This window comes from Frankliniella occidentalis, unplaced genomic scaffold (genome assembly GCF_000697945.3).
Source record: "Frankliniella occidentalis isolate FOCC.00 unplaced genomic scaffold, Focc_3.1 Scaffold254, whole genome shotgun sequence".
NCBI classification, from domain to species: Eukaryota; Metazoa; Arthropoda; class Insecta; order Thysanoptera; family Thripidae; genus Frankliniella; species Frankliniella occidentalis.
In genome coordinates, this window is record NW_026267380.1 from 125,952 (window position 1) to 139,393 (window position 13,442).

Here is a 13,442-nt window from a genome sequence, read left to right on the forward strand (position 1 = left end):
ATGTGGAAATAAATAAATACAATAAGTCAGTTTGTAGAAACAAGAGAGACTAACAAAAGAAAATTACCTTGATAAGCATAGCTATATTGATACCAAAAACTTACTTCAAGTGACAGTTACACTAAAACAAACAGGCACGCCCTTCCGCCGAACGGCGTTGGCGGCGGAGCGAAGCGGAGCTGGCAACTCCGTTCGGCAGGGCCCGGGCCTGCTTGTCCAACCGGCGGCGATGGCAGTGGCGATACCCCTTAGAAGAACATAAAAAATAACTTTTTTGGCGAATATTTGATGGATACCTTGGATACCCACATTCAAATCCTTAGAGGTGGTTGCCAGGATTTGCCGTAGGCGTTTCGTTCTCTAGGAGTGAACCTTAAGATACCCTGAAAATTTCAAGTCTCTAGCACACCTCCTTCTAGTGGAACAGACAGACAGACACACAGAGGGACATGAGGTCGTTTGCATAAGCCCGCTGGATGGCTTTTTCAGAACAGAAGGGCGGGCTAAAAACTGTACATTATTGACGGATTCAGATCACAATTTAAATCGAAGGACATCAAGAATTTGTTTAGAGTATGACAACGTGCCTTCTACACTCACTTGTGTCATAGGCACAGCCAGCATGACTTCAGAGAGCCTAAACAGTAAAGGCTGTTTAGTTCTCCTTTCATACCAATACCAGAAAACAATCGACTTCCTTCGGAACCCTTCCCCAGTCATCGTAGTCAGTAAGAATTTTTAAGGTATTGGTCTCTTTACTACTTCAGTTTTGTCAGTCGACTGCAGGAGTGCCTCCAGGAGCATCTTCCTCTCCTGATTCGTCCTCTTGTTCTCGCTCAGTAACGGAAACCTCCCCAGCGTCTTGCTCATATGTTAGACCTAGGGTTTTAAGTCGGACAGCAAGAGCCTGAAGGTACGTGATGGCCGGCTTCCTCTGGTCACTGGTTAAAAGACACCTGTATCGAGGGTCCATGAAAACGGCCGGGCAGAAGATGTCACAGTCGAGCATGCTCTCCTCTATGCGCCGCATTGCCTCCACAACCCGCCTTGCCAACAAATTGCCTAACTTCCCTGTTCGCTCAATACATGCCAGCCACTCTCCATAAAACTGGCCGACAGCAAGCGTTGTCTATTGCAAGTTCTTAGTGGCAATGGCAGCTGGTTGAAGGCTTTGCAGTAGGCGCTGACTTGTTGCCACTGGCTGGCAGATAGGTTGAGGAGCTTGATCTTCTTCTTCTTCCTCTGTGTGGCAGTGGAAGTGGTGGGAGGGGACCTGAAGGTCGTGGACGAAGTGGTGGTAGAGTTTGATCCCGACCCAGTGCGAGTCCCTTTCCTGCTGCCCCTTTTTGCTGCTGGCTCCGCCGCTGCCACTGCTTCCTCCTCAGCGATCTGAGTGTGAGCAGAGAGTCCATCATGGCGTAAGTCGAAGACCACCGGGTTTCATTGCAGAGGACGGCGCCTTCGCCATGTTAAAGCCAGCACGCAGTGATGCGTACGCAGTTTCGCTGACAATTTTCTGGCCTTCCTGATGATCGACTGAATGGAGGGGGTCTTTACCGCGTCACCAACTGCTAACTGCAGAGTGTGGGCAGCACGTGGGACATACACTACGCCACTGAACTGGACGGCATTCTTGACCACAGGACACTCTTCGCAGACATCACTACCAACGTCGACTTCAGGGAGAGGCAACTCCTCGATGCTCGGAAACACGTCAGCTTCCTCTTCCGAGCAGCCCCTCTCTTCGTCCTCGAGCTCAGTGTCTGAACTGTCACTCTCCTCCTGTTCGCTGGAAAATAAAACAAAATTTCGATGTCATAGACAGTATTTTACGCGGACTCCTGCTAACCCCTTGAAAGTAGGTAGCCCTTGGGACTGGGTCGGGTGCGGGTTGCCTACTCGGGAGGAGTCCTCGTGGACCAGTATAGTTGAGTAGCAGGAGTAGCAGCTGATGTGGACGGCTGGTCTGATGCATCAGGGACTAGAATCCTAATAAAATTTCAGAAAAAAAAATGATGAAAGAACTTGTCTTTTTTAAAGCTGTGAGATAAGGCGACAGTTGTATTACCTGGTAGATGGTTCAGGAGAATGAAGTTCCTCATTTTCCTCGTCATGAGAGTCCATGATGGCTGTATGGTAGCACTTGAACTGGGCAGTGCTCAGGTCTGGTCATGGCAACAGCTTCACGGCGCGCTTCACGTTTGCTCCATTGTCAGCTGTGCCAGAGACCACATGACTGCAGAGTATTTCGTAGTCATGAAGGGTTTCCACTATGAGTTTTTAGAGGAACTCGGCCGTGTGGCTCTCCGTCGTCTCTCTCATGCTCAGGTTGCGCACTACCAGTTTACCCTCATGGACGTACTGGATGTTGATCGACGAAACGTGCCCGTCGTTGCGTGAGGCGGCATCAAGCTTGAGTCAAACCATCTTGCCGTCGACCTCCTTCTTAATTTCCTCTCTCATGTCAGATCTGCGGCCTTCTTACAGATCCAGTCCTGCACAATGCGCCGATTGACAGCACGGGCGGACTTGCTCGAAGCCTTGTTAAATGCTTCCAGGACCGGATCCAAAATCATACGAAATCCAACGCCCTGTAAATGTAAAAAAAATATAATTATTGTTTTTGTTGTTGGTTAACACAACAGCTCGTGCTTGACTTTTTACCGAGCTTTTCACTAATTTTAAAAGTGCCCACAAGGCAAAAACTGAGGTACAACTTTTGAAAATGAAATAAACTTTAGAGACACAGGTTCAATAACAATTTCACCGGCTTAGGCCATTTTAGAAGATAGGAACGCCCACAATATCTGCGCATTCACACCGCTGAGAGCCACCAGTGTCCGCGAAGTTGCTGCGGGTGTGCCCACCCATCAGAACGAACGGGCCGGTGAGACGCCATGTACAAAACTTACAGGAAGGGATCTGAACGAATTTCCGTCCACAGTCGTGTGCATAACTGCAGCTTTCTGAATCGTCGATCTGGACATTTTTGGCTGAGCGATTAGCGAAGCCCATTACTCCACTGACCGGAAAAGTTTCATTCTGTTTGTCTGTCTGTCTGTCTGTCTGTCTTTCTGTCTGTCTGTTTGTCGGTCCGCACGATAACTCGAGAAAGAATCAAAAACCGCAGGTTGCAAAATGTTTCTTTTTTACAAATATTTTTTTATGGGCTCATAAGGGGTAACTCGTAAAAGTATAGCCCTACGAGCGAAAATTTCGTCCGTTTTGCTCTATCTTGTACCGTTTCGGCACTATTGGGTATTTCTTGGCGAAAATAACGTGAAAAAGACAAAATGGTCTATGGCCTAAAAAAGGCTTCATGTCACAGAATTGTACAGGGAGTACTCAACCACACTTAAAGGGTCGAACCACACCCTCTTTTGGGCTTAAGGGTCCCTAGATTATCTAGTATCACTAAAACGTTGATTTTTACATAACAATCTGTCAAAATTCGAACTTTTAATAAAAACCGTAACCGAACAGCAGAAGTTTCATATCTTTAATTCTAAAGTAATGAGACCTCTACAAATGGTTTCAGTATGTCAAATTTTTGGGCCGGAAGGCCCTCTTTCCATATACCCTCTCATTTGCTGGTCTCGGGTGTCAGCGCCGCAGGCCTAGCCCTATGTGCGCCAGGCCCGTCGCAGCGTAACAGTGTTTCGTAAGATATCGCGAAGCCTGTTACGCGAGACGTGGTCTGGCGTACATACAGCTAGTTTCATGTTCTCCTAAGGGGTAACTCATCAAAGTAGAGCCCGGTTGCTGAAAATTTTGTCCCTTTTGCTCTATCTCTAACCGTTCAGGCGCTAGAGGGTCTTTTGTGACGAAAATAAGCAAAAAATTGCCATGGTGAACAACAAGTTGTAGAAAAAGGCCCAAAAACCGCAAAATAGGAAAGAAACTCTCGCCCCACCCCCTAAAAAACGTTTTCTAAGCAGAAGGGTGGGTTGTGGGTTGTAGTCGCGGTGCTTCACCGTTACAACCCTTTCTCGTGTCTACGGGGCAAACTCAAAGACGACGGGTTTAAGCCTTCGGCCCGCTATATCATTCGATCATGTTCTTCAGCAAATCGCGTGACAGAAATGGTGGTCGGGCCTCCATCGCCGCCGGCAGGCCAAGCAGGCCCTGGCGAACGGAGTTGACGGCGGAGCAAAGCGGAGCTGGCAACTTCGTTTGGCGGAAGGGCGGGCCTGCTTGTTTTTCATGTTCTCCTAAGGGGTAACTCGTCACTGTAGAGCTCTTTGGGCGAAAATCTTGACCATGGCTAAATTTGATACAAATTTATTGAAAGCTAATAATATCAGCACCCTGGCCTTGGGCAAACCGGGGATGCACTAGACCTTGAAAGTTAATATACTTCCCTGTTTTCAATCACTTTCCTAACCGCGGTGCACATTCACTTTGAACGCATTGTCAACACCAAATGTTTACATTCACGAACATCACACAAAAACACAGAAACAAAGCGAAAATAGTGGAACCGTAAACACACCGACGCACCGCATTGTATCCTGAATTTGTAGGTTACGGTACGCCAGCCAAAACCTCCAACGAAGAAACATGATAGGACACCTACTCCGTTTTCCTTGTTTTAACAAATCATATCTAAGATAATGAATGGGAAACTACAGACGTTCACGCAGAATTTGAACAATAGAAATAAACCTAGGTCCGTAGAACACAAAATTTATTAGAACATTTAGATCTTTGTGTTGGCTGTTACATAACCTTTTGGCGCGAAAATTCAAACAATCCAAAATCTAATTCATCGCCGCGAGGGTCTGAAAACACAATTTTCGAGTTACTAAATGCGTGAACAAACCGTTAACATTTGGTAGCCTCCTCTCAAATGAAAAATTTTCATCCAGTGAAATATTCTCAACACTAAATTTGGCATTTCAAAAGAGATAAAATATTTCCGGTTTTACTTGGATGGGACATTTTTTTTTTTCATTGATGTGGCCACACGTATTTTATAGTGAGATTCGAGACGGGCCTTAAAATGATTTCACCTGGGCTCGCTGGAGTACAAGTCCACTGGACTTTGAAGAATTTTGGTTCTCCGTGCGCCCCGAGCCCCTGGCCCCTGCCGGAGCCCCAGGTACCCCGCGGCTCACCATGGGCGCGACCCCTCAGCACCCCCTCCCCCTGCCGGACCTGTTCCACGCCGGCGTGCTGCTGCACCCGCTCTCAGCGAAGACGGGACTCCGCGCGAGATTACGCTAGTACCAGGGACGACCCCGGGCGCTCCAGAACAACACCTCGTAACTCTGTCGCAAATGCTCACAGATGCGAAACACCCTTCGGATTTCACGTCGTCAGCGAATTTCTCAGCGAATCCGTTTCTCCCGGGCGGGTACCTCGGCAAGGAGTCCGTCTAGGTCCTCCTGTAGAAGGCGGAGGTAGCGGACGCCGTTGAGAGGGCCGTCTTCGATTAAATAGGGCCCGATGACATGCCGCCTTATCACTCCAACCCACATGTTCACACTCCGCCTGGAAAACAAAACAGTTAGGGATTTACAGGACGGAAATTTCGTTGACAGTGAAAAGTGAGTTGGTCGTCAAGTTTACTAACCTGTCCTGTATGCGGTTATCCATCACCCAGTGAGGATTTTCCAGGGTGTAATAATGGCTATTATGTCTGTTTACTGTGCAATCATTATGAAAAGTGCTTTCATCGGTGAATAGCGCCTTCCTGGAAAACAGGGGATCCTCTCCCAGTCCAGCCTGCATCCAGTTCCAGTACGCAACCCTGTACTGAAAGTCCAGGCCTCATTTTCCAGCTCTGGAAAAAGCAGCTCTTCATCAGAATCCTCATTTTGCTGCTCTTGAACAGGATTCTCTATTTGATGCTGCTCTTGAAAAGGATCCTCATTTTGCTGCTCTTGAACAAGATCCTCATTTTGATGCTCTTCATCCGGGCCCCAGGCAAAAAGGTATCTTTTCGGGCCCCCTTGGGGGCCCAGCGGGCCCCTACGGGGCCCAACGGCCCCCCCCCAGGAGATAACTTAGGCCCTACTTGTCAGAATGTGACTGAATGTCAGTGAATGTTAAGACGAAAGCTCCTCCGGCCACATTAAAGAGTGGATTTTAAAGGTCTTATATGAGTTCTTTTTTTGAAAACCTACGTCGTATTACTATTTTAACGAAAAAAAAAGGTGTTTGCCCCTGGGAGGTAGGCAATTTCGGGCCCCTCGGGGCACTTTTCCGACCGGGCCCCTAGACCCCCAGTCCGTGGCTGCAGGCCATGCAGCTCTTGATTCAAGTGGACCTTGTAGGGGTGATATCCGCTCAACTTCATTATTGTCTGCACGCCGTAGCGTCTAGCCATGACATTTTCTGCGATACTACGTTGCCCTGGTAGAACCGAAATACCAAACAAATGAGTGAAACCCACTCACAGACACGCGCAATAAACAACAACATGCCCCCCCCCCCACCCCACCCCCGTGTGCGCCTAACAGTAGTAAATAAGAGCAGTACCCCCCCCCCCCCAACACACAAACTCAAAACACGATCAAACCCGTCGAATAATCTACTCACCTAAATGAGGATTGTGATGAATTTGAGCTTCAACAAAGGCCACAACAGCTTCATCACCCACTACACGTGGGTTCACAACACGTTGAGCGACAAAGCGACCGTCGTGGATCTGCAGATTGACGAAGTTCTGACGAAACGTGCCACGGGAAGGGAGGCGCCGGAGTGGGTACCGAAGTTGGTACATGCGACGAGCGCGAAGAGCACGATGGGGAATGCGGTCCGCCTCCACGTAAACAAGAAGCATGTCCATGCGCTCGTGGAGCGGGAACGCACCGGGCGGGTCAGGCTGACCTGGCTGATCCATGATGCACCGGCTACGAACTGACCTCGGCTAATCATCGCTCGACCCACGATAGCTCGGTCACCTGACCGCCAACCTGCCCCCGCTCGCTCTCTATAGAGAGAGGGAAGAAGCGCCGGAACACACCGGACGCGCTCACGCTGCAAAAGTCGTCACCATCTCGTCACTATGTGGTCACCCGGCGAGCGTCAGGTGTGTTCCGGCGCTTCTTCCCTCTCTCTATATTGAGATGTGAGTGGCCGAGTGGCTTCGAGCGTCAGACCGGCGTCGCGCCGTGGGTCTGGATCAGGCGTTCGAGTCCCACTGGCGGCGATTGCTTTTCTTCGTCGTCTCTCGAGGGTGACGATACTGCGACGAGGGTGTAACAGGGGAGTGACGGATAGGGGACCATTTGGCGACCGAAGGGGCGACCAGGAGGTGACCAGGAGGTGACCAGGAGGTGACGGACCAGGGGGCGGCCACATAACGACCGTGCCCAGGTCGCAATCTCGTCACCCTCTCGTCACTGTATCGTTCGATTGCGGTCGCTTGACATTCGCCAGGTCGTCACGGCGTCCTCACGCGCAAGAGACGACGGTGCGACGGGATGGCAATACGCACCTCCACTCGGTCAGCGCCTGATGGGTATGTAGTTCCGGATGGAGCCGTGTTGCATAGTACAAAAGTGCGCGGCGTGAATCAGCCACAGCCACCTGGCATGGATACTTCCCCTAACACCGCATACTTTGGTATTGTTACACATTTATCCCGGACGTTTTACAACGTGACAGTGATTGGTGCTGAGACACAGGGGACAATTCCTGATTGTACGACTACTCCTCTTGATATTTTTGAAACCTTATTCCAATTGCTTGATTTGAACCGAATACTCCTAACTTGGTCTCTCCTGACATGGAGAACATAAAAAACGTTAACAATTCTTGTTAACCAGAAAGGGACCCTTAGTTAAGAAAATTTTCTATTTTATAGTATCGAGCAATATTTTTTGAAGATAGAAGTTTGCGCCGCGTCATGACGCCCTCTCACTTGTACAATCTGCTTTTGGACGCCATGTAGGCATTTCATGCCTGCACTGTAAAATGCTTGCAAACTATATTCTTTGCAACGTTGCAAAGAATTTGTGAGCATTGTATTGCAAAGAATTAGTTCGGATTGCAAAGAAGTTCTTTGCAAGCTGGCAGAATCCTTGCAAACAATGTGTTTGCATTTGCAAAGAAATAGTTTGCAAGCTTGCGAAGAACTAGTTTGTATTACGATGCTTGAAAATTCTTTGCAAGCTGCAAAGAAAATAGTTTGCAATACGAACCTATTCTTTGCAAGCATTTTGCAGTGTGCTCGCTGTATTGGTCTTGTTCTCGATGTGTCTTTTTGCGTGATATTTTTTTGAATTAACCAGTTAATCATTACTTTTATAATTGAACACAATTTTTGGCATGAGCGCTGGGCAGCGCGAGCGGGGGGCTGACTACTCAGAGAGCAAGGTGTCCATTGTTGCTCTGGTACCCGGGCGTGGTGTGGAGCTGCTCAACAGGTGGTGTTGAACCATGACGCCCTCCCCCCCGCGCGCCCCAACTGTCTGGAGCGTGCGTGCGGCTTGAAAAACTTCTAGGCCGAAAAGTACTGTACCCACAGGTTGACAATACCGGAACAGAGGATGACACACTGTCCAGAGTGCTGTCCCCAGAAATAATTGAGAACACAGTATCCTTTATTCAGCACAGGTTATAGGTACGCTCTTAGTGTATTGCTAATTTAATTTAGACTTACATACTGGTTCTTTATATTTTGTGCGTGTCCAACAGTTACTTCAACCCAGGGCAGACTACAAATATCTTTGGGAGCTGTCACTGTTGTTTTGGGGGGCGACTCTACAGGGATTCAAATTTCGACCTCCTATGGCCCAAACGTCGGCTCGGGGGACGGGGTCTTGTTCGTGGGCATGTCAGCAAGCAGTACGCGCAATAAAAATGTCAAAAATGTGAACCAAACTTTTGTGGGGCCTAAGTACGCCGTGACGGAGGTCAGTCGCTCTGTAGGGCAAACGACGTGTCGCCCGGAGTTCGGCGACACACCGTTGGAAAGAGCACACCCTAGAGAACACTTGTGGTAAATTTTACTTACCTGGCCTCGCGCGTCGCCACCCGAGCGCCGCCCGAGCCCGACATCGCAGAACGTTCGGGTTTGCAGCAAAAATCATCATTTTTTATACTATTTCAAATTTCAAACCGTTCAAAGAAATCCGTGAGATGGACCCCGATTTTGGCCCTACCTAGGGCTGGCACACTAAAATAAATTAAATATTTTACACTTTGCGGTGCACAATATATTGCACAGACTGAATATTTTGCACAAGTGCAAAATCCAATTTGCACAAGGCAATTTAGCACCTAAAGTGCAAAAACATGCACCTAAAGTGCAAAAACATGCAAAATGAATTTTGCATTCTGCACGTTTTTGATTAAACACACTTTTGCACTTTTGTATATAAACTGATTCCCAAATTATGCAAAATGTTCATCACAATTTGCAACCTGCACTGTTGCCACATCGGCAAGCACGGTTGACAAGTCGTGCAGGCTCACATATTACTGCTGGGCAGGCACAAAATCCACTGCGGCAGGTAGACCTAGAGCGCGTGGAAAAGGGGGGGGGGCGGGACGACACTAAACGCACAAGTTACTCCCACGACGAATCTCTGTTGGGGGCTGTTTAACCAACTTGAGAAGGGAAAAAATCGTTAGGACCTACCCCAAAGTCGACCCCTACGAACTCAGTTGTACCACCCTGAAGGTTGTTCGACGAGCTGTTTCGGCTGTAGGGCATATGGGCCGCAAAAATCCAAGATGGCGGAGGACGTTTTCTGGCAGGTCTCAGTTAATCTCTATTTATTTGATATCTGAGTGAAAATTTTCGTTGGGGATTTCACCGGATTTGTGCTACAGGCTACCGGAGCATTTCCAATACCGTTGTGGAGACAATCTGGAGACATCGACGTACGATAGCTGTAGTAAAGCGAAAACGAGATCTGCCGCCGCAGCAGGCTGGGATCGACCCACCGCCCGTCCGCCTACCGAGCGCAGCGGGGCCGTGGACCACTCGACACTTGAAACCTATAAACACGGAGTTCATGGAGTCTCCGTATAAACCTGTAGTTCCAGGCAGCTCCGTACAGACACGTAGTTCAGCGGGTCCCCGTACAGCGTCGTAAGTGCTTGAAACTTCACTTCTGAGATATAGCGCTTTAAAGTTTTCGATTTACATTGCGCCTTATGGGCGGCTGGATATTTATACCAGAATAACTTTTGAACTAATTGACATATCGAAATGCGGTTCTCGCTGATCGATAGCCCTTGGTTGTGTATGTACAATGTAATGTACATCAAAACTCAGAGTTGTTTAGCTCTCGTAGAAAATAGTATATTTTGTACTTCGATGTTAATTGCCAAGGACGCGCACTGGCTTTAATGGACTTCGAACGCGGACTCTGACAGACGGAGTTGGGACAATGGTGATTCATGAGAGAAGGGCGCCCTTCTCTCATGCGTTATTCTAGCTTCGCATATAACGTGCGAAGGTGACCTTCGCAATGATGAGTCTCCGCAGAACTCAAGATAATTATCTTAAGAGTGTTTGTGGCGGATGGCCAATGAGCACTCACAAGGAAAAACAGGCGGACTGTAAAAAGTTAGAGTCTACTACGGAACGATCCTCTGCGTAACCGTAGATGCCGCTTTTAGACACTGCACCTAGGGTACAGAGCGCCGAGTGCAGTGTCGCTGTAGCACCGGAAAGCCCAGGTTTTACACGGCACAGTGTACGAAGTGTACGAACTGTGTAGACAGTTTTGTCCGGTTTTGCCTGTACGGAGGCCCTGTACATTGCTCTCCGTGCCAAATTTTAACCATTGAGACTACAGCAATGCTATTAGAATAACAGACGTTGCTGGAAAATTATTGGCGGTGTAATTTTTCGTGTCATAATTTTTTCACTGCGGCAGCCACCCAATCGTTGCAGTGGGACAGGAAAAACTTCCTCCGCCACTTGTCAATGATAACACATACAGTCTTATCAAGACAAACCGATGTAACAGCCTGGTCAGGATACATAAGGGAGCGAGTTTAGTTTTCGTCGTCTTAAAGTCAACAGTCACCACGGAGTAAGAGTCCCTGCAATCCGAAAGACAATGTTTCGACTTTGCACACTAGTGCTCTGTCTCTGCGTGGCGTACAATGCAGCACAGGTAAGTTGAAACGGTTAAAACCAGCTTACTGCGAAACGTGCCCTCCATCGCTTTTCCGCAGGGCGGGCGCGCGCGGCGCCGCGGGCGGAAAGGCGTCCCGAGGGTCACTTGGTGGTGGGGCGGAGGGCCTTGTTCTCAACGCTCCCGACGCGACACCGTTTGAGATATCACAAAACGGATTGCAGCTCCTGGTGCAGCTACTCAAGGGCTACATATTTCGCGAATAAAACGCAGGTCGAAATTTTTACGTCTTTTTGGCGTGGATAGCGCCGTTAGTAGGACCCGTCGTTTATTACCTACGGTTATAATTAGATATGAAATATTCATAAATATCTTCAACCTCAATATCATTTGAAACAATGGAGAATATTATTGAATACATAAATTTGATTAGATCATATGTCGTGGGTTTTATCAGAATGGTCGTGCTCCTATTTCTTGGGGTGTTCATTTGATGCCTAAAAACTGTCTGACAGTCTGTCACGTTATCAACACAGGCCCGCAGCGTTGCATCTGCAGGTTCAGACATGGTCGCCGCAGTGGAGGCGCGTTACGAGGCCGTCAAGAAGAACGCCACACAGCTCGTTGAATCCTTGAATGCAGCAGTGACGGCTGGCAAGCTGACTTTAGAACAGATCCAGTACGTCAGATTCTATCTTCTGCTCGACGAGCAACAATCCGATCTCATCAATTCACAACTTCTCGTCGCTGTTGGGAACTGCTGGATGTTTATTGACGTGCCAGGCGGCCTGGATGCGTGTCAGATCGGAGCGGCTGGCTCAGTGATGATGGCAGTCGCGCAACTCGAGTCCACGTTCAAAGTCCATCAGGCCAGCGCTTTAGGGCTCCTTGGCAACTAAAGTAAGCGTCAAAATTGTACAATTTTCACACCCTGCAGGCAGCTAACTGATAAATATTGAATCGCGTCAAAAACTTATTTTATTGTTGAACTGTTTTGTAAGCATATTTACAAGTTTGTAATAAAAATCATCAGTGCCATACGGTTTACTTTTTTTAGCCTGCCATTCTGTTTTCATAAAGCTATCTAACAGACTTATGTAAACGACCCGGTGTACATGTGTGTCTGAGATGCCGATGAGCTGATACTTGCGCTTAGCCCTAGGAGCAGAAAAGTATCTATAGGCAATCGTATAAGTATCGAATTCCGATAAAAATATATCTTGACGTTATCACATCTGATATACTTTCGCTGGTGCTGGTGATTAAATATTAAATAACGCCGTTAAACCACTGGGTTTCAGAGAAACCCCTCAGAAAAATGAGCATTTCAAGCCGTTCCCCCGAGAGACGGGATCTTAGCTGGGTCGTTATGAGGCCGGCGTGGGAGAAGAGCCTCTCACACGGCACGGAAGTGGCGGTTATGGAGAGTAAGCGGCGTGCTACCTCACACACGTGAGGGTACTCGCCCTTCAAGGTTTGCCACGATTTCAGGTGGTTTGGGTTGGTCTTGCGGTCCACGGGTGGGCGGTTCAGGTATTGCCGCAATTCAATTGGCATTCCTCCCGCTCGATCACGATCAGCAGCGGCATTCGACTGGCGAACTTTAGAATCAATGGCAGACCACGGGTCGTCAGCGGTCGTCAGCGTTGTCACCGGAACCAGATGATTCATTCGTTGCGGTAGTCTCCTCCTCTTCCTCCTGAGCCTGAGCCGCTTCATAAGCGCGGCGCTCATTGTCTCCTGACTTGGCAATCACTTCCGATACCAGACGACCTGAAATTAATAAAGAACTATGAATATTTCGTCACTCATTGCGCTTAACCGTAATGCCACCATCCGCCCCGCCGACTCAACATGCAATTAAAAAAAAGTAACTCACCCACTTCGCGCTTGCCTGACTTAACTGCTGCTGGAGTTGAAAAGGGAACTTTCTTGAATCTTGGGTCAAGGAGAGTAGCCGCCGCATAAAGAGGGTTTTATTTTTCCATATTGTCAAATTTGTCGTCTAGTTGTCCAATGAGGGTATCCTTGACATGCTGTCCAATTATAGTAGAAGATTGAAATGAAGAGGCCCTCTAAAAAAGAAAAGAAAAAAATTAATTTAAAACTATGCCTACTGACTTGAGGCATTTGAAAAAAAGTATACTAGTATACTTACAGTTTTAAGGTAGGCAGTCAATGGGATAATCTTACTTAAAGACACACTCTTTTCAGTACAAACTTCCGCCGTGACAACGGCCAGGAGCTTTAGGAGAGCCGCAACTTCCGTCAACGCTTCTAGCTCGTCATTGGACAGCATTGAGGGTGCTGTCCTCTTCGATGACTTTTCCCTTCGCACCTTGAATAATACTCTGCTGACACAGTCAGAGAGTTGAAGAAAGCGGCTGATCATGTCAA

General features: G+C 48.1%; 1 protein-coding gene across 2 annotated transcripts; it reads left to right on the forward strand.

Moving 5' to 3' along the window:
- Positions 1–10,914: 10,914 nt before the first annotated feature.
- On the forward strand, positions 10,915–12,083 carry LOC113215249 (uncharacterized). Of its 2 annotated transcripts, none has more exons than XM_026434845.2 (2): positions 10,915–11,084; positions 11,582–12,083. In XM_026434845.2, the coding sequence occupies exons 1-2, from the start codon at positions 11,028–11,030 to the stop codon at positions 11,942–11,944; spliced, it is 420 nt and encodes a 139-aa protein (XP_026290630.1). In that variant the 5' UTR covers positions 10,915–11,027; the 3' UTR covers positions 11,945–12,083. The 2 variants fall into 2 exon arrangements, with proteins under 2 accessions (XP_026290630.1, XP_052129187.1); XM_052273227.1 differs by having other exon boundaries at positions 10,947–11,084; positions 11,561–12,083.
- Positions 12,084–13,442: the final 1,359 nt, after the last annotated feature.

Excerpts from the sequence above, each read along its gene's own strand:
- LOC113215249 (XM_052273227.1), top strand. The coding sequence starts at position 11,028 with ATGTTTCGACTTTGCACACTAGTGCTCTGTCTCTGCGTGGCGTACAAT. Across the intron at positions 11,085-11,560 it reads TGGCGTACAATGCAGCACAG|TCTGTCACGTTATCAACACA; the intron begins GTAAGTTGAAAC and ends ACTGTCTGACAG.